This window comes from Tasmannia lanceolata, unplaced genomic scaffold (genome assembly GCF_043159265.1).
Source record: "Tasmannia lanceolata isolate RefF3 unplaced genomic scaffold, GAP_Taslan_0.1 ptg000006l, whole genome shotgun sequence".
Lineage (NCBI taxonomy): Eukaryota > Viridiplantae > Streptophyta > Magnoliopsida > Canellales > Winteraceae > Tasmannia > Tasmannia lanceolata.
Window position 1 is genome coordinate 49,747,981 of NW_027518683.1, and position 18,846 is coordinate 49,766,826.

The 18,846-nt window shown below is 38.2% G+C and overlaps 1 protein-coding gene and 1 long non-coding RNA gene across 4 annotated transcripts; one reads left to right on the forward strand and one right to left on the reverse strand.

The window, feature by feature from the left end:
• Positions 1-2,844: 2,844 nt before the first annotated feature.
• LOC143878681 (uncharacterized) lies at positions 2,845-3,662 on the reverse strand. Its single transcript, XR_013251078.1, has 3 exons — positions 3,600-3,662; positions 3,411-3,466; positions 2,845-3,207 (listed from the first exon to the last, which is right to left on the reverse strand). It is a non-coding gene; the product is annotated as an uncharacterized LOC143878681 (long non-coding RNA).
• Positions 3,663-6,815: 3,153 nt separating this feature from the next.
• Positions 6,816-17,400, forward strand: LOC143878682 (uncharacterized). Of its 3 annotated transcripts, none has more exons than XM_077380936.1 (5): positions 6,816-6,920; positions 7,616-7,696; positions 14,195-14,346; positions 15,680-15,755; positions 17,047-17,400. In XM_077380936.1, the coding sequence occupies exons 2-5, from the start codon at positions 7,639-7,641 to the stop codon at positions 17,244-17,246; spliced, it is 486 nt and encodes a 161-aa protein (XP_077237051.1). In that variant the 5' UTR covers positions 6,816-6,920; positions 7,616-7,638; the 3' UTR covers positions 17,247-17,400. The 3 variants fall into 3 exon arrangements, with proteins under 3 accessions (XP_077237051.1, XP_077237053.1, XP_077237052.1); XM_077380938.1 differs by lacking the exon at positions 6,816-6,920 and adding an exon at positions 7,021-7,211; XM_077380937.1 differs by lacking the exon at positions 6,816-6,920 and adding an exon at positions 7,310-7,447.
• Positions 17,401-18,846: the final 1,446 nt, after the last annotated feature.

Consider the following 18,846-nt stretch of genomic DNA (forward strand, 5'->3'; position numbering starts at 1 on the left):
GGGTTGGGTTGGGTTGGGAAAAGCCAACCTGATTTAATTTCAGGTTGAGTTAGGGTTGAGGCCTTGGAAACCCGAACCCGACCTCCTTCCTCTAATTTTATAATTTTTATCATGATTTTCTTGTTTTTTTCATTTTGGTTCTACATGAAGCCGAACTCAATCTAACTCAACCCGAACCCAACCCAACCAGATTTGGAGGTGGGTTGGGTTAGGGTTGACCATCCTCAACCCGATGCTCAGGTCGGGTTGGGTTAGGGTTGAGGAAATGCTATCTCAGCTTGGGTTAGGGCTGGCCCCAACCCGACCTGAGTTGCACCCCTAGCTCTGTCAGAGCGTAAATAGGTTGTACCTCATACATCATTTCCATAAAATGATCCTAACCCTTCGATCTGGAGAGAGAGACTGCACATTACAGAAACCTCTATAGATGGGAGGGTTTGGATCATCCAGTGCAGATAATTTACAGTTACAACCTACAACCTATTCAAGTTGTGGTCCAACAAATGGACAGTTTGAATCATCCTGTGAAGTGGGCCCTACAGTACGTTTCGAAAACTACTAGACTTATTGTGCGCACACCATATAAAACCTCCAACCTCTTGCGTGTTTGGTCATCCCTCTCTGGGATTTGCTAGCATCCATTGCAGAAGGCATTTCGTGGCGTGTTACATGTGAGAGCAGCCACATAGGCTCACTTTTCAGCAGATTTTGTCTTTACTCACGAGGGGCTGCTTTCACATGCAACAAGCCATCTAAGAAATGACTTTTGCGATGGGACGCTAGCAAATCCCCGCCGGAATTTTTTTGGTTTTTGGGATTTCTGTGGAACAAAATACTTCCTGAGAGATTGGTGGAAAAAAAACTCCCAGCAAGTATCCCGGTAAAATAAAAATCTCATGTTTGGTTGACCGCTGGCGGGTTTGTTTGGTTGCTTGAATTGTTGGGAAGAAAAAAGTTCTTCTGCAAGCTTATTTTTGGTTCCTGGGATTATTTTGGTTCCTGGGAGTTTTTTTTTTTTTCAGGGTAGGGTTTAGTGTGGGGTTATTTTGGTTCCTGGGATTATTTTGGGCCCTGCAACCAAACGTGGGTTTCCTACGGAAATTCCGCAAAAGTCCCAAGAACCAAAAAAATTCCGGCAACCAAACGGAGCTACATTGGAATTTAGACGACTTTTGTTATGTTTTTTTTTTTTTTTTTGGGAAAAGATGACAGTTTTTCCTTTCAAAAAACAACCATCACAGAAGGCATTTTGGGGCTGGGGAGCTGAAAGGGTGCGGAGAGTAAGACCGCGTGTCTTCAGGGTATGCTAAAGGGTTTCTAGCAGAACTTGATTTCTTGCAAGAAACTTTGTATGTGCTTTCTTCCAAGTTCACAACAAAGCACATAGAAAGTTTATGTGAAGAATTTCAAGACCATGCCATAAGATGTACAAATATGCTGAGGAACCATTTTTGAGAGACCATAACCTTTTTCAGTTGTCCATGCTTGAGCTTATGTTTTGATTCTTCGATTCTGGAGTATTTTTTGTTGGTTTGGTATCACGGAAGCGCAAATGGTATGCTTCCTCCAAAAGAGAAGGGTGTTCTACTGACTAACGAGGCTATTATCTTGGTACTTTTGGGTTGAGGATGATTTTGGTACTGATTTTTCTTTCAATTCATCAAAGTAGGGATGCAACTCGACCCCATTGGAGGAACCCATTTTTCCAACTCGAACCCGACCTGACCCGGGTTCAACCCGACCCAACCCGAATTTTTAAGCTTACAAAAAAATTTTTAATAAAAAATGTCGGTGAACTCGGGTCGGATTGCCCAAATCCTCAACCCGAACTCAACCTGGGTTGGGAAAACTCAACCCAAACCCGAACCTTCCCGACCCAACCTGACTTTTTTCGTGTTGAACCCGACCCGAGTTGCACCCCTACATCAAAGGGTCAAAGTTTCAACTAGGCAAATGACCAAAGATAGGTAAATCCTAAGCCAACACGTTTTTACATCTAATGTGATAATATCTTAGCAACATTCATGTTTCGTTTTTTTCTTTCGTGTTTTTTCTTTCTAGTAATGTCATGGATTTTATTTGATGTTTGCGTTTCTTGAACAGTTGTTTTTTGTCACAATAGCTAATTTAGACTAAACGAATTCGTGTTCAATTGTTGTTTCGTTTTTTGTGTCTTCCTAAGGTTCTATTGATTTAGACCAAAACTATAGTTTGTTTTCTCTTTTTGCATTTCTGCTCCACATTGTCCCCTTAGAAAATATCTGTTGGGGAAACCAGATGATTCTTTCAAGTGTTATGTCTTAAAATTGTACACTCACTACTTATTTTTTGAACGGTGGAGTATATAATTAATGGTGTTTACTAGCCAAAGTTCAATAGCTAAGATTGGAATTTCTTATCAAACCATCCCAAAAACAGAGCTTCTTTGGTGCAATGATGCATGTCAAGCCTCCTGTTATATATTGCATGACTAAAGTCTTAAATTCCAACAGGGTTTCTTGTTTGCCTAATGACTTTTTTAACTGTTTTATGAAATTCTGATGTGGTACCTATATATTTACATTCCTTATGAATCATCATTTGATCATGAAACTATTTCAGAAAATCAAGGTAGTGCTCTGTTGAAAGTTACAAATTTCTTCATCATGGTTTACATGTTCTTTTTATTTTATTAGGTAAGTTGGTCATGCTGGACTCTCAAGAACACTGGAGAGTATTGGGATTTTGAATGGAATATCTCGAACAATTTCATAAAGTTAGCTAAAATCCTAAACCCAACATCCAAAAAGTTAATTCATTCAATTTTTTCTTGTATTGAAACCAAGTCCATCTGTCCTGCTTGGTCATACTTTCTGCAGTCTACACTTGGTACAAGTGATCAAAGGATCTCTTTCAGCTACAAGAAAAACTTACATTTTTATATCGGGTGTGAGATAGAAATGAGGTTTACTATTTTTTGAAGCAATTATAAGATGAAGGAGCCAGTTTACTTCTCAGGAGGAGCTGTAGAAAACCTCACCCACGTTATCAAAGTATGATTAAATTTTAAACAGTGACATGGTTTTCAGTTCTTGAAATGATTCGGCGCCAAATAGAACTTCATTCCCGCCGACTTGATTATCATCGCCGGCTGGACCGCCTGCAACTTCCTCATCTCTCGAGAATGAAAAGACAAAAGCAATTTTCACTAGAAAAATCCCCCTGAACCTGAGATGAAAACAAAAAGGGAGAAGAAGCGAAAAATCACTAAAAGCCAAAACATTTTGGAGGTGGAGAGAAAGAGAGACTGTTGTGTGATGCTCTGGAAGAAGGAAGGTCTTATTTATAGAAATATGAATTCAAACATAGCATAACCGAATTCAAAAGAATATGAAAAAATAAATATTAGATAAAAAAAATTTGTACCTCACCTCAGTTTCTTCCAATATCTCACTTCTTCGATTGTAATTTCCATAACAAATTTATCCTTAAATAGAAATCAAAGGAATAAAACAAACGTTAGGTAAAAATCAAACAATAAAAAACATAATTAAAGACATAGATTTCTTTTTCTTTCGACCACCTAAATTTTGAAAACATGATACAAAGATCAAGGTAACCTTTTTATCTCCCACAACAAGAGAAGAATGTTTTGAAATACACAAATCCAGATTTTGCCTCTGTACTTAGTCCCTCCACAAAAGGAAGAATGTTTGATACTTATAATATTATTATTCACACAACTGCAATTTTGCCTCATGCACATCAAGCTCATTGTTTTAAAAAGTGTCATGTGGAGCTTGCTATACTTGCAATAGGGATGACTCCTTGGGTTTTGTGATTCTAACCAACTGTCACCTCGTTTTACTCTTTTTAAGCAGCTCTCAAAAGCTATTACAATTCTCATAAAAGCTCTCAACAGCCAAGTAATTCCTTAATTTGATTATGAATGGACTAGCTTATGATACAGTCTAAAAAATTAACAAAACATTCTTTCCATTTGCAAATAAGATTAATTCAAAATAATCTCATTTGCAAAAAAGGGCTAGAAGCTGGAAATTATTTACAAATAAGACAATACTCATAAAATGATATTTAAATAACTAATGTGAAGCCTGTGCGTCACCGCGCGATGCACGGTGCATTGAAGATAAATTGAAAGAATAATAAAAAGGTGTATTAAAATGGTTCAAAAAGCTTAGAAAAAAGAATCGTGCATTCTAACTATCTAAAAAGTTGAAAAAAAAAAAAAAAAAAAAACAGAGTCGGCGAGATAGATATTCAGTGAAAAGAGCACCTCCCAAAAATCATCTGTTTATAAAGGCACAGATGTTCCTTTTCAAAAAAAAATAAAGGCACAGATGTTCATAGTTAAATATTATCAATATAAATAATATGGGCTTTTATGACTAAATTTGTATGAGGTAAAAGGTTTGGAGTTGATGATCATGGTCCCAGGTCAAAAGAACATCCCAGCCTAATAAAATCAGTACTTTAGATTTTCTTAGCTAAACCCTAATTCATGATCTCTAATCACTGAGCCATGCTTTAGGAAATTTTTTATCAGGGTAAGCTCATGCTATCTTTTTTTGTGAAAATAGTAGAAATTTTTATAAATATTTTTCCTTTCTAAACTTTTCTAGGAAAATTTCTACAATCCAAACGGGGCCTAAGCTCAAAAAGTCAGAATGTTGAATCTCTATGCAGGGGATCAAATAGCATGATAGAAAGGACATATAAAGTGCAGAACATAGCCGGAGAAGGCTTCGAAAGGTGTCCAACAGAGAGATCAAGGAACTTCGCGGATATAAATAAATAAATAAATAATATATATATATGTGTGTGTGTGTGTGGGGTGGGGGGGGGTGGGGGGTGGGGGGTGGGGGGGGAGGTATCTGAGCTCAAGCTCAGAAATTCTATCTAAGGTAGAGTTTTTATAGAGGGCATCTCTCGTGTTGTTTGACTCATCCAAGCCATTCATTCCATAGAAGATGATATAAATAGGTTGTTCCTAAGAAACTATCTCCATAGGCTTCTTCAATAAATTAGGTGAAACTAAGACTTGCTTTTTGTCTGTATAAGAGAATGACTCCATAAAAAATTTACTCGAATTTGGAAGAAAAAATATTAAAGGCATGAGTTTGGATTTGTTTTAGAAGACCCATTGCAATGAATTTGGTAGCAAAGGAAGATGGGGATAGAAAATATAATGGCAAACCAACCGAAAACTATAAACATGTTAGGATACCATGAAATTGAAATTCTATTATAGAATTCTAGCCAAATTATAAAAGAATATATAATATACAGGGAATGTTCATAGCAGTTGCTTTGATCAGAACATCCCTAGCTTGAGAGGGAATAAGTTGTTTTTCCCATAAATCTAATCTCCTACTGCCTCGCCCAACCAAGACTTACCAACCACAATAAGTTTATTCAATTAAAGGAGTAAAGCATCTCTCACTTGGCAACTAAGCACAGACACGATATAGATAAGAACATATTTGCAAATACAGACTACTCATATGTCAGCCGGTGGCGGATAAAAATTTACTTTCTCATGGCTGATGCCCCTTATTGGATAAATGGGAGATTGGCTAAAAGAGTTTCAGAAGCTTACTTGTTGCTTCTTCATCCATGATCTCATGTTGGGGGGGGGGGGGGGGGGGAACTGTCCACGCAGTGTGAACAGTGAAACCCCCATCCTACTTTATTATAATAATTTTTTAGATGTGTAGTGTGAGACACAACGAGCATCTATATCAATAGCTATATTATTTAAAGGAGAGTGTTAGAGTAATTAGGTCAAGCAAGAGGTTGCTTGAAGCATTACACCCAAGGTATCTAATTTGGAATACCAAGTTTGTTGCCTCCAGCCCTTACAGATAGAGATAAACATATGTGTTATATCATATACCCAACAGAGAGCATATCAACATAAGGTCGGCCCACAGATCAACCGAACCAAAGGTGGGGCCCAAGCTCCACTGGAATGAAACATGGATTGTTGAAAATTGCAACAGGGTTTTGTAGGAAATTTCTCACTTTTTAGTGCAACCATGCAAAATATCTGAATTCTATTAATAAAATCACACATCTTATACATGGATGTAAAAATGATTGCAAACAAATTGAGGAAATCCAAAAAAGGAAAGTAAGTAGAAATATTGAGTTCCACAAAAATGAGAGCATTTCTTCAGAAAGGAGTCCCCCGTAGACTAACAAATAAGCAGTTGTCAATTGGACACTCCCCAAAACACGCATTCATATAAGGTTAGTTACGTGTCCCCAACCTAGAACACCCCTCTCATGCCAATAAAACAATCTCTCATTGGCCCAATACAAATATAATGTTTCAAGCCTTCGGAAACCCTAAAGTATGACCCTAGCATTATCCTTTTAAGAGGTACTTCGAGGCAAATCCAATGCTTGTCTCCTCCCTGTTGAGTACTTATACCACTACTCTCTTAGCCGCGCCTATACGAGCTAAAGAGCTTCCTATTCTTATTCCTGTTCCTTTTATAGGAGTGGAGTGAGGTTCCTCGTTAGCCGCACATCGAAACAGAAGAAGACAAAAACTGGAATAATGCTTGTTCAAATTAATTTGGATAAGATATAATGTGTATAGATGTGACAAATGATCAGGGCCATTAATCTAGTACCCTGAACCCAATCCATTGGTCCCAATTACATCAGGATCTGATGATCTCTGCCTATCATCGAAAGAGATTAGCCGTCGATTTTCGCAGCCATTTGAGTAAACGGATGATATCGCCGTGTCGCTTGATGGTGGCCCACCAGATCAACACTTCTAACATTACGCCACGTGTACGGCGGATGAGTAATATCTTGATGGTAAAAAATAGAAAGATTTTTTGCTGTTATCTCTTTTTGATTTTTCGCAGTATCAGCTCGACTCGACCTTCGTTTTTGCACAGCAGGTACGAATTTTTTTCTCCTCTCTTTTTGTATCTTGATCGACCTGTAAAATCTAGGGTTTCTGGTGCACCGGATTAGGGTTAGGGTTAGGGTTTGGGTTTTTCCTTCCCGGTGAACGCGAATCCGAAAGGTCACTGTATCTTGTTGAATCGATCTGAATTACAACGCTTCTCCTCTTGACGAGATGGTGGAAGGTTAGGGTTTCAGAAAAATTCGCAGATAAAACCTCATCCAACCATATTTCTAGAGAGGAGGAGGAATAGGTGTTGCTAGGGTTTGTGAGAGAAGAAAGGGTAGGATAGGACTTCTGTTTAACTGTTCTCATGCTCTGCAATGTTTTTATATATATATTTTTTTATTAGGGTTAGGGTTTCTTGCATCGACCCTTCCTTCTTTTTTTCTTGGAGAATCTAAAAAACAAGTATAAAATGTTACAACTGCAAATTCTGCAAGAAATCTTTCTCCGGAATTTTTCTAGGAGTACTTAAACGAGGTAATCAAAGCGATTTACTTTTGAAAGTAATCGAAGGTAAATTTTTTTTTATCAAAACACTCAAAATGCTGATTTTTTTTATGTTCATGATCTTTGAAAGCATTCCAAAGATTTCAATTTATCTAAAGTGAATACGCTTGTATGTAATTTCTTTGATGATTCTCCTGGTTTGGTTTTAACTCAGACCACTTAAATTATATGCAGGTTTATTATTTGCATGCAAAAGGATGTCTTTATTTACGGCAATTGTGCCTACACTCACCATCTCTACCAAGAGACCTCGAGGTACATAAATTTCCTTTTTATGATAGGCACTACTATTAGCACATGAATTTCTTGCATATAGGATTTATATAAAATTTTTACCTTGATTAATTGAACTTTACTAATGAATGCCAATGAAAATCTTGTTTTTAGCCCTTCTCTATGTTTGGAGAAGGTTTTTTCATATCTTCTGTCGTATTTTTTCTGTTGGACTGTATTGTGACCATCTCTGTCTCGGGTTGAATGCTAATGAAAGAGTGATATCCGCTCTATGGAAGGGATAGACCCAATTTGACGTAGCACGTCATACACAAATTAGCAAGTCAATGGCATTAACTTGGATCACCAAATTAGCAATATTATCAGTCGCAAGTTACTTATAATTTACTCTTTTGAAGTAAAGGATGCCTATAATAACAATTCATTTAATGGCATGTCATTAGGAGGATAGCATTTAATAGCAAGGATTAGATTATTTCCCTTCTTTTCTTATATCAATAGGATTTATTTCCTTATTCTGGTTGCTCTTTTATGACAGTAGTATTAATATGTAATGGGAAGCATGAGAAGGCAATTTTGGCCATATTTTGCAATTGCAAGAACTCTCTCTCTCTCTCTCTCTCCTAGTGGATTCCAGGGCTATTCTTCTTCTTCCTAGTGGATTCTAGGGAATATTATCAGATCGTACGCTTTGACTGCGATTTCCGTTTGATCCACTGCGTTAGTTGGTATCAGAGCCTCGATTGACCTGGGCTGATGGCAACTTAAGACGGAGAGAACAACCCCAATGATGTTGATCGTGGGGAAGTCCTTACGAGGGCAGAGTTTCTTGAGTTCCAACGTGAAAGTCAACGAATGTTGCAGTGTTTAGAGGCGGCAATCGGGAAGCTCACGGTGGAGCCCAATCGGGATCGCGACAGCGACAGACCTTGAACCGACGATGGGGCTCGCGGGCAGTCTGTTATAGGGCGCTTGCCTGGGAACATTCCTACTCCGATTAGGCCTCAAACCTATGAGGAGGACTCCAGTGAAGATGATCAATATGCCGAAGGAGTATTTGCGAGACAAGGTAGCGCTGGAGGTTATCGTGAATGTGGAGATAGGAATTCGAGAGATTTTCGTATGAAGATCGACCTTCCCACTTTCAATGGTCATCTTCATATTGAAGATTTCTTGGATTGGCTTGCAGAGGTTGAGCGATTCTTTGATTATATGGAGATTCCGGAGTCGGAGGAGAAAAGAGTTAAGCTTGTAGCCTACAAGCTTAAAGGGTGGAGCCTCGGCATGGTGGGATCAGTTACAACTTTCCCGAACGCGACAAAGAAAGGCACTTGTGTGAATGTGGACGAAAATGAAAAATTTGTTGAGAGCAAGGTTTCTACCACCAGACTATGAGCAAACACTATTTCAACTGTATCAAGAATGTAGGCAAGGTGGTCGTTCAGTGCAGGCATATATAGAAGAATTTCATAGACTCTCATCATGGAACGATTTAATGGAATCCGAACAACAACAAATTTCAAGATTCATCAGAGGGTTGCGAATGGCGATTCATGATCGGGTTTCATTACAGCCTGTATTTACCTTGACAGATGCTATCACTCTTGCTATGAGGGTTGAGATGCAACTAGAGAGGCCTCCTGGGAGAACACAGGGATCTGCTTCAACTTCTTCTGATTTATCACGTACTACTTCAGATAAAGGAAAGCAGACCGTAACTGTTCAGTCTTCTAAACCACTTGTTGATGGGACCCAGGATGCGGCGGTTAGTAATAGCCAAACAAAGCTAACAGGAGGGATTCCATCAAAGAATCCATATGCCCAACCAGTACCAGATAAGTGCTATCGGTGCTGGGAACCAGGGCATAGGTCCAATCAGTGTCCCCAAAGAGGTCCAGTGAATTTGGTCGAGCCAGAATATGAAGATGGTGAAGAGGAAGGTAAAGCTTTAGAATATGACGGTGTTGAGGTGACTGAAGGTGACGACGGAGATAGACTTTCACTTGTCGTAAGGCGATTGTTATATACCACCAAAGCAGAAAGAAGATCCTCAACGACACAATATCTTTACGACACGATGCACCGTCAATCAAAAGGTCTGTGATGTAATCATAGACAGCAGCAGTAACGAAAACCTAGTGTCAAAATCGATGGTGACTAAGCTGCAGTTAAAGACGGAGAAACATCCATCACCTTACAAGATTGGCTGGATAAAAAAAGGCGACAAAATAAAGGTAACTGAAATCTGTCGAGTTCCTTTTTCGATTGGAAAGAATTATAAAGATCAAGTGTTATGTGATGTGGTTGACATGGATGCTTGTCACCTAATCCTGGGGAGACCTCGGCAATACGATGTCGATGCAACTCATAGGGGCAAGGATAATGTTTATATCCTTGAAAAAGATGGAAGAAAAATTGTCCTTGGGCCTACGAGCGGAAGAGACCTACCCAAAGCTTTTACTAGTGGAGGGGAAAGCCTTTCTCACTATTAGTCGTAGAGATTTTAAACGGGAGGTACAAGAGATGGAAGGAGTTAAAGTATTTCAAGAAGACGGTTTGGGGATGGTGTATCTGCGCAATGAAATTTTTTTGTGGGAACTTGCCACAAATTGAAGTACAAGAAGTGTGGGCCTTATCCGATTGATAAGAAGAATAGTGACCATGCTTATGCTGCTGATATTTCAAAAGAGAAGACAATCCCTCCGACGTTGGATGTTGGTGACGTGATCAAGTACCACCTACCAGATGAGCCGAGCTATTCCATGCACAACTCGAGGGGAAGTTCTTTCCAAGTGGAGAGGACTGACGTAGCACGCCATACACAAATTAGCAAGTCAATGGCATTAACGTGGATCACCAAATTAGCAATATTATCAGTCGGCAGTTACTTAAAATTTACTCTTTTGAAGTAAAGGATGCCTATAATAACAATTCATTTAATGGCATGTCTATTAGGAGGATAGCATTTAATAGCAAGCATTAGATTATTTCTCTTATTTTGTTCGTTTCTTATATCATTAGGATTTTTTTTTTTGAAATGGAATGGATTTTTTTTATTTCTTTCCTTATTCAATAGGATTTATTTCCTTATTCTTGTTGCACTTTTATGACAGTGGTATTAATATGTAATGGGAACATGAGAAGGCAATTTTGGCCATATTTTGCAATTGCAAGAATTCTCTCTCTCTCTCTCTCTCTCTCTGCTAGTGGATTCTAGGGCTATTCTTCTTCTTCCTAGTGGATTCTAGGGAATATTATTGGATCTTACGCTTCGGCTGCGATTCCCGTTTGATCCACTGCGTTACAATTACAAAGAAGGGCTGTTTTTTTGGGTCATGGTTTCAAAACCTTCCAATTCCTTGATATTAAAAATCCACGTGTACGGCCAACCCAAAAAAGATGGGCCACATGTGAGCGGGAGTGTTGAAGTCTAAATGATTAAATAACCGACTCTAACAGCTTAAGGTTTTGGAGTAATTGGTTGTTTCACAGGATTGAACCTCTGACCTCAGGGCTGAAGAACAAAGGAGGGGCTGTTTGAGGCTCCAATTAGCAAAACTATCAGCTAAAGTATTTGACCCCTTTAAGCATGACCAGTTCTACACATGCTCAACATCACCCAAAAATCCATGATCTTCTAATGGTTATGCATGAAATGTCTTGCTCCCTTGTTAACCCAAAGTAAGACATTGATAGAGGAACGCTCATGCTTACTCCAAAGCATTTCTTTAAAAAAAATCATGCCAAAGCCTTGATGTTGATGTTCGTGGTGCATCTAAGCCGTATCCTCGATATCTTTGGAGTGGCATGTAGCCACTTCAGAGATACTAAATCTGAAATTAGAAGTTGCAAGGAGACACCTCTAAAGCGAGAAGGAAGGATGGATAATTTTTCACCAGCTTCCATATGTGATCGTTCTCATCAATTATGTTGGGATATCTTGCATGAAAAAAATGTGAGTTTTGCTACCCTGCTCTCCCCAAATGGACCCAGTGTTGGCAAAGAAAGAAATAATATGAAGACATCATAGCCTCTCATTGGTAGCCTCCTCCTCCAACGTTGTTGTAACTTATAAGTCAAGCAGCAAAAGAGAATGCCCCAACACAAGCCTATCTGTCTAAGTGCTACTATAAAGAAAGAGCACTCAAGAGGTAAGTGGTGACACATCTCTTCCACTTATCTATATAGAGGGACGACAATTAGGGTGAAGGGGACCACATTGCTAAAGTAGGTCAATATGCATGATATTGATCCACACCATGTATTATATATAGAGGGATGATATTATATGCATGATCACCATGTATTGATCATTTTGAGAGGAGGGAATTTGTCCACCTACCAAGATCCTATAGAAAGAAATCACCAAGATTCAAGAAGTCAAATTGTCTGCTAAGTCGCCAACCCAAACCCTATTCCATCCCTAACTCACCTCCCTAGAACTCCAGCTTCACTCAACACCTCTCATCAAGACAAAATCTCTAAAGGAACATGTTAATACATCCCCACCTCCGTGCATTTAATAAATCCTCCCTCTTTTATATTATACGTAATATAAGGGACTTCTACTCTACATCATGTGCAGAGTAGTTTAACATGTGGAAATGTTTTAATGTGTAAATTATCCTCTATATCCTCGATTGTTGGCAAATGTGTAATTTTAACATGGTTTGCTGTCATTATGACTTATTCTAGTTCTAATTACAAAACTGCCATAAAAATGATATTTTAGTTACCCTTATTTTGGCGTTAATGTATCCTCTATATCCTCTCTCCAAACTTGCCCCTTCTTCATTTCAAAATGTCACTTTTGCTATTGGGTCTTTGTTTGATTGTTCTTGCTTGGGCATTTTTATTGGGAATCTATGGTATCATGCTTTCTTCTCCACCACGGGTGAAAGTGCCTTTCTTGAAAAAGAATGAGGAAAATGATATGGGGACTGCACATGCATATGTTGCTTAGGGCCATTACACAATGTGTTATAGGCCCATGCTAAATGGACGTCCTGCAAGCTTGATGAAGGCTTGGCGTAAGTAGTTGTCAAATTCTTTTTAGACAACCCTGAAGCAATGCCTGTTTGATGAAGTGGTGATCAACGATTGAGTATCATCCAATCATGGTTCTCTTGACTAGTCTGGTGGTGGCCCACTAAATCAGCCGATCATGTTCTCACGTGTAGCGTGGGTAATGCAAACCGTAAAGTTCATTAATCAGGTCCGGTGAAAATTTAGGAGCTTTAACGACGATTGATTCAACAAGGGCAGCAAACATACATTTCCAAACAATTTAAACAAAACATGGTAACTGAAATTTATGATTGTTGAGTTCAAATATCAATAAAGAACTTGATATATCCACAGAATAAATCCATGGTAACTCAAACCAATGATAAAAGAAACCAGACCAGAAAAAGTGCATGTGGAAAAAAAAAATACAGATCTGAGATAGGTCTGAAAGTAGTTCAGACCAGTCCCTAAATAGTTGCTAAATGGTGGAAAGAAAGGTGACTAGTTTGGGGCAGGATGGTTGTGGACAGCAAGAAAGTTAGGGAATGGTTGGGGAAAAGAGGGGAGGAAGAAAAGGGGGGAATGTGAAGAAGGAAGAGGGGAGAGGAGAAAATCGTGATTCAAAGAAAAATAAGGAGAAAGGAGAAGGGGACGAGGGAACTAGAGAAGGAACATGGGTGTTCTGAGAGATAGAAAGGAAATGTGAAGGTGAGGGGAAATACAATAAGGGGAGAAGAGGAAAAGAAAGAGGAGTGAGAGTGAAGGGGAGGAGAGTAGGAGAAAGGGAAGAGAGAGGAAGAGAGGGGCGTACCTTGGAGGGGTGATGGTGCCTTTGGCCTATTGTTGTCCACCAAGAGGGTGATAATGTGATATGTGAGAGAGAGGGAGGGAGGGACGGAGGGTTTGGCTAGAAGCTGGTGGACACTGGGTTTGGGTAAGTAGTGTAATAGGTTTAGGGTTAGCTGATTAGGTCTAGTTGATGCCTGATGGGCCATCTGTCTAAATGGGTTTGGGAAAAGGGTTTGGGGTCATAAGTGGTGGGCCATAAATTTAAAAATGGGTAGAAGTTAAGGGTAGTGATATGGACACCCACCACATCTAGGTCTGATAAAACGTAACAATGACTATAAGTATAAATAGAATAAAATGTTTGAATAAAACAAACCAATAAATAGAACTAAGGCTTAAATCACATCAGTGAGGTAGGCAGTCATGTAAGACCACGATGGTTCCTTTAGCAAAGCTCAATAAATTCTTTTCATTTATAATAATTGTTTACTTCTTTCATCATCTGTTAGTGTTTACTTTGGTACAGGAAGTTTGTTCTCTTATCAGGAGTGGTGACTTGAGTTGAGTATCAATCTTTCCACATAATCTCAGTGATTACATGTGTGTCATTAGGGCTGTGACTATGTCTTTGCATGATACTTAATATTATTTGCCTTGATTTTGGAAGTTTTGATTAATGTAGTTTAGATTTAACTTCTAATGTAAGTCAACACATGAATGCAGGCAACACAGAATTTCAGAATAGGGGAAGGCTTCAGCTTATCAAATCTAGGCTAGAGGTACCCAATACATGTTGTCAACCATTTCGACATGAAAGACCTCTTTCACTCTCTTGTCGACTGACTCCCTCTACGGTGATATGTGCTGCTGCTTTGGTGAGTTGATATTGTAAACTTTTCTTGTGTGGTAAAACGATGCAGCCTGAAAAAGAGAATGAATTTTCTAGTGTGGAACTGACTGTACACGATCATTATCCCTTTGATGATTTTTTTGAATGGTATTATCCTTCTGATGATCTTCCTTGATATATTCCTCTGCTGTTTGTTCTTCTTGTTTTCTTTGGCCAGCTCGGTCAATTGTGTTTTTGCTGCTTTCTTCTTAATAAAGTTCACCCAGCCATTAACTTAAAAACAAAAAAAACAAAAACCTAAAGGAAAATCAAGTAAAACAATACCATCACTCTTCATACAGAAGAAGCAAGCGCGACAGAAAATAATGTAGGAACTAAATTAAGAATAATTTTAACAAAACTTATCCTGTTTGTGCTGCAACAAGCAAAAGAAAGAATAAGGAAACTACAAAAGCATAAAACTTGCCCACACAATCAACTTTTTAACTACCATTCAGAAGAAGAAAAAAAAATCAACTTTTTAACTAAACTCAGACCAGACCTGAAGTCATACTCCTAATCAAACAGCTTGCAGAAATTTGACTAAAACAAGAACTCAATTTTGAAATACAACTTTGTAGACCCCCAAAATCTACTTTAATCTCAATTCTTCATTATCATCTATCCCAGTCCTTCATTATAACCATTTTCTAAGGACATTACAAACTTTTAAAACTGTAATTCTGAACTGAAGCAATTAGATCTCTAATTTATCTCCCTTCACAAGGCACAGAATTGTGAAATCTTTCCAAATTTATAGAAATACTTGTAGATCTTGAAACAATCTTTGAATCAGGCTATAGACTGCTAGAAACAGATACTAAGGTGAAAATTATTCTGATAAGAAGTTTCTACATCAATCTAAAAGACCTCTTGTTTTTTAACTGCATTATACAGGCATCTATTTTTACTTGTTAAGCCACGGGGTGTTATAAAGTCAGTGAATATTATAACCCAATGAATGAGTAGATGTTTTCCTAAGAGATAGATATTTCATGAGTTGAGTGTTATAAAGTCAGTGAATATTATAACCCAATGAATAAGTAGATGTTTTCCTAAGAGATATTTCATGAGTTGAAATTGCTTAAATATTTGATGGTGGCTTCTCAATACATGGCACTCGTTAACTACTCAGATTCATCAAGTTTGGTTTCAGTTCTATTGCCAGATGTAGATTGCTTTTTCATTATTATCTCCTTTCATTTATGTAATTGTGTAATGTCATTTTTGCTTACCTCAGCCTTGTAGATATCATAGAAGCCAATGTTGCTAAGAACATCTTACTTCGAGGTCCTAATGTTGATTTTCTTTCTTGGTAGAATGCGAGATGCTCAGCAGAGCAAACTCAGACTGTTGAACGCCAATCATCAACAATTACCATCGCACCAATACAAGGTAATATCCATTCATTGATAATCGTTTGGTTAGTTGCATTATTCAAAAACTCAAAATTGAATATTTGTTCCAGTTTTCTTTGATGACTTAGTTTGATTTGGCCAAGGCCAATGAAAACTTTTTGGTTTTATTAAAAAAACCCGATTGAGCTGATGTGATCATCAGCTCAAGTGATTTTTTTATGAAATTGATATCTGTAATATATTCATGGCCTGGACATATTAAGAACTTTGCGGAATTAGAATTCATCAACAAGCTTTCTTTTTTTTCGAGTGTTTGGCCGTTCACAATCATCATCAAGCTTTTGAATATTGATTAGTTATATTTTGTCCTTGATGTTTCTTGTAATGAAGCTAATGACTTTCTGATGTAGGACCGGGAAGAGAAATAGTAATGAAGCTAATGACTTTATGATGTAGGACCGGGAAGAGAAATAGAAGAAAGAGGAGAAAAGAGAAGAAGAAGAGAAGAGAAGAAGAGGAATAGGAGAAGAGAAGGAGAAAAATAGGGCAAGAAGGGAAGGAGATGAGAGGAGAATTAGAAGTAGAAGAAGCCTATAAGCTAAATAACATGGAAATAAATCCTAATGGGCAAATATGCCACTTATTGGCCTATTATCTGCATCACTTTCTAATGATGATTGCTTATGTTTAAGGCCTTACACCATATAAAAACTCATATATATATATATATATATATATATATATATATATATATGAGTTAAGTGAAGCTACACATACGTGTAGCTAACTTAGCTACACCGACGGCTTAAAATACAGTGGGCCCACATTATTTGGGTGATCCAAACCATTCATTTGATAGGACCTCACATTGATAGGGTGTGCCCAAAAAATCAGCTCCATTGGATGATCTCAACCCTTCAAACTGTGGAGGCAAAAATGGACAGATTTATGAAGGTTTTTACACGTCCATTTTTGCCTCCACAAATCGTAGGGTTGCGATGCCTATGGAGCTGATTTTTTGGGCACACCCTATCTATGTGAGGTCCCATCAAATGAATGGTTTGCATCACCCAAACAATGTGGGGCCCACTGTATTTTAAGCCGTCGGTGTAGCTAAGTTAGCTACACGTATGTGTAGCTACACTTTGCTACACTTTTCTCATATATATATATATATATGTGTGTGTGTGTGTGTGTGTAATTTTTTAATTTAAAAAAATATATGTATATATCTGAATGCGTGATTGGAATTTTCAGTTCTTATGTTTTTGTTTTCTTATTTTTACATTTTTCTTGAAAAAATAATAATCAGATAATGTGAATTTCAGGAAAAGAAAAGTCACCTGAACTTGACGACGGTGGTACCGGGTTTCCCCCTCGTGACGACGGCGATGGTGGCGGCGGTGGGGGAGGTGGTGGTGGAGGCTGGTCGGGCGGTTTCTTCTTTTTCGGTCTGCTTGCATTTCTTGGATTGTTGAAGGATCAAGAGAGCGAAGGACCTTACAGGGACGATCGGAGAAGACGATGAATAACCAAGAGGAAGCAATTATTATTATTTTGGTAAAATTGCTTTTATTGTATCATTTTATTTGCATCAAAAGTGGAATTTTTTGTTAAAATAAAATCTAGGGTTTTCTTTGACAGGAAAAAAGTTTTAAAGGAAATCTATCTTGCTTATTTTACTTGCATTTTGCACATAAACTCTGGTTGGGCTATTTATTCAGCATTCTAGACCCTATGTAAAATGATGGACAGTTCGAAATTTCTGAGCAAGTTCAGGCTCAATATGATTGCTGTTGTTAGCTTCTCTTTAGTGGGACCACCTGATGGATAAGGTGAATGTTACCGATATCAATCGTATGGCCTCCAATCACTGAATATTAGAAGCAATTAGATCTTGTCAAATGTTTAGGGATTTCATATTTGAAGTGATTGTTGGGTTATATGATCTAAATTGTGGGACCCACTTGATGAACTGTATGGATCTTGCTGATGAGATGTTGGTGGCCCCTATCACTGAACTTATCTCTGTAGAATTAACTTCGGTAATTGAAATGGTGTGCGGATGTGGCATTTATTTGAAAATTTAACCCTTAACCCAGGGTATTTTGTTCATTCAAACCACATTTTATTAGTGCTTTTGGCTAATATATATATTTTTGAAATGGGTGGTGGTTCAATTGAGTTCAGCCCCAACATGGGTTGCAAGCTCTCGTGAGGTTGCTCTGCAATTGGCAAATAATTTCATGAACATAATTTCTAATCAAAAGATTTGGCTAATGGAAGTGGACAAAGCCATTAGAGACCCCACATTTTGCACATCAGCTGAATTTGTCTTGATATGAGGTGGCATCTGTCACCTGCAAAAGAGGGGCTGTAAAATTGCTTTTGGGACAACTAATGGTGACCAAAATTTTTTGAATTCTAAAATTGTATTTACCAAGAGGAAAATGATTGTGAGCTTGAAGCTCGTATAGCTTATATGAGCTTGAGGCCCAAACACATGGGTCCCACATTTTTTGTGGTGATCCAAACCATTTATTTGCAAGGCCCCATCATAGATGGGGTGTGTACCAAAAATCAGCTCCATCGGATCATCCCAACCCCTCCAAAAGCAGAGGGCAAAAATGGGCAGATTTGTGGCAAACGGTGTCTGTCCATTTTGCCCTCCACTTTTGGATGGGTTAGGATGATCCTATGGAGCTGATTTTTTGTACACACCCTATCTATGTAAGGGCCTTTCAAATGAATGCTTTGGATCATCCTAACAATGTGGGCCCACATGTGTTTGGGCCCTCAAGCTCATATAAGCTATATGAGCTTCAAGCTCACAATCATTTTCCTCATTTACCAAATGATAGTTTACCAACTTGATGTTGCATTTGTTTGCCATTCTAGAAATCATTATGGCAGCAGGGAGGAATTGTTTTTCATGATAAATAGCCACAAAATCCCAAAACTATGAAGTTGCTACAACCATGGAAACAAAAAACTCTACTCGAGACGGGATTTTGTTTCCTGGTTTTTAGCAACTACGCCCTCATCTCCACTTCAGAGACACTGATTTATCATGAAAAACAATTCCTGGCAGTGAAACGTGCCCTCAGCAAAAGATTTTGTAATGGTTT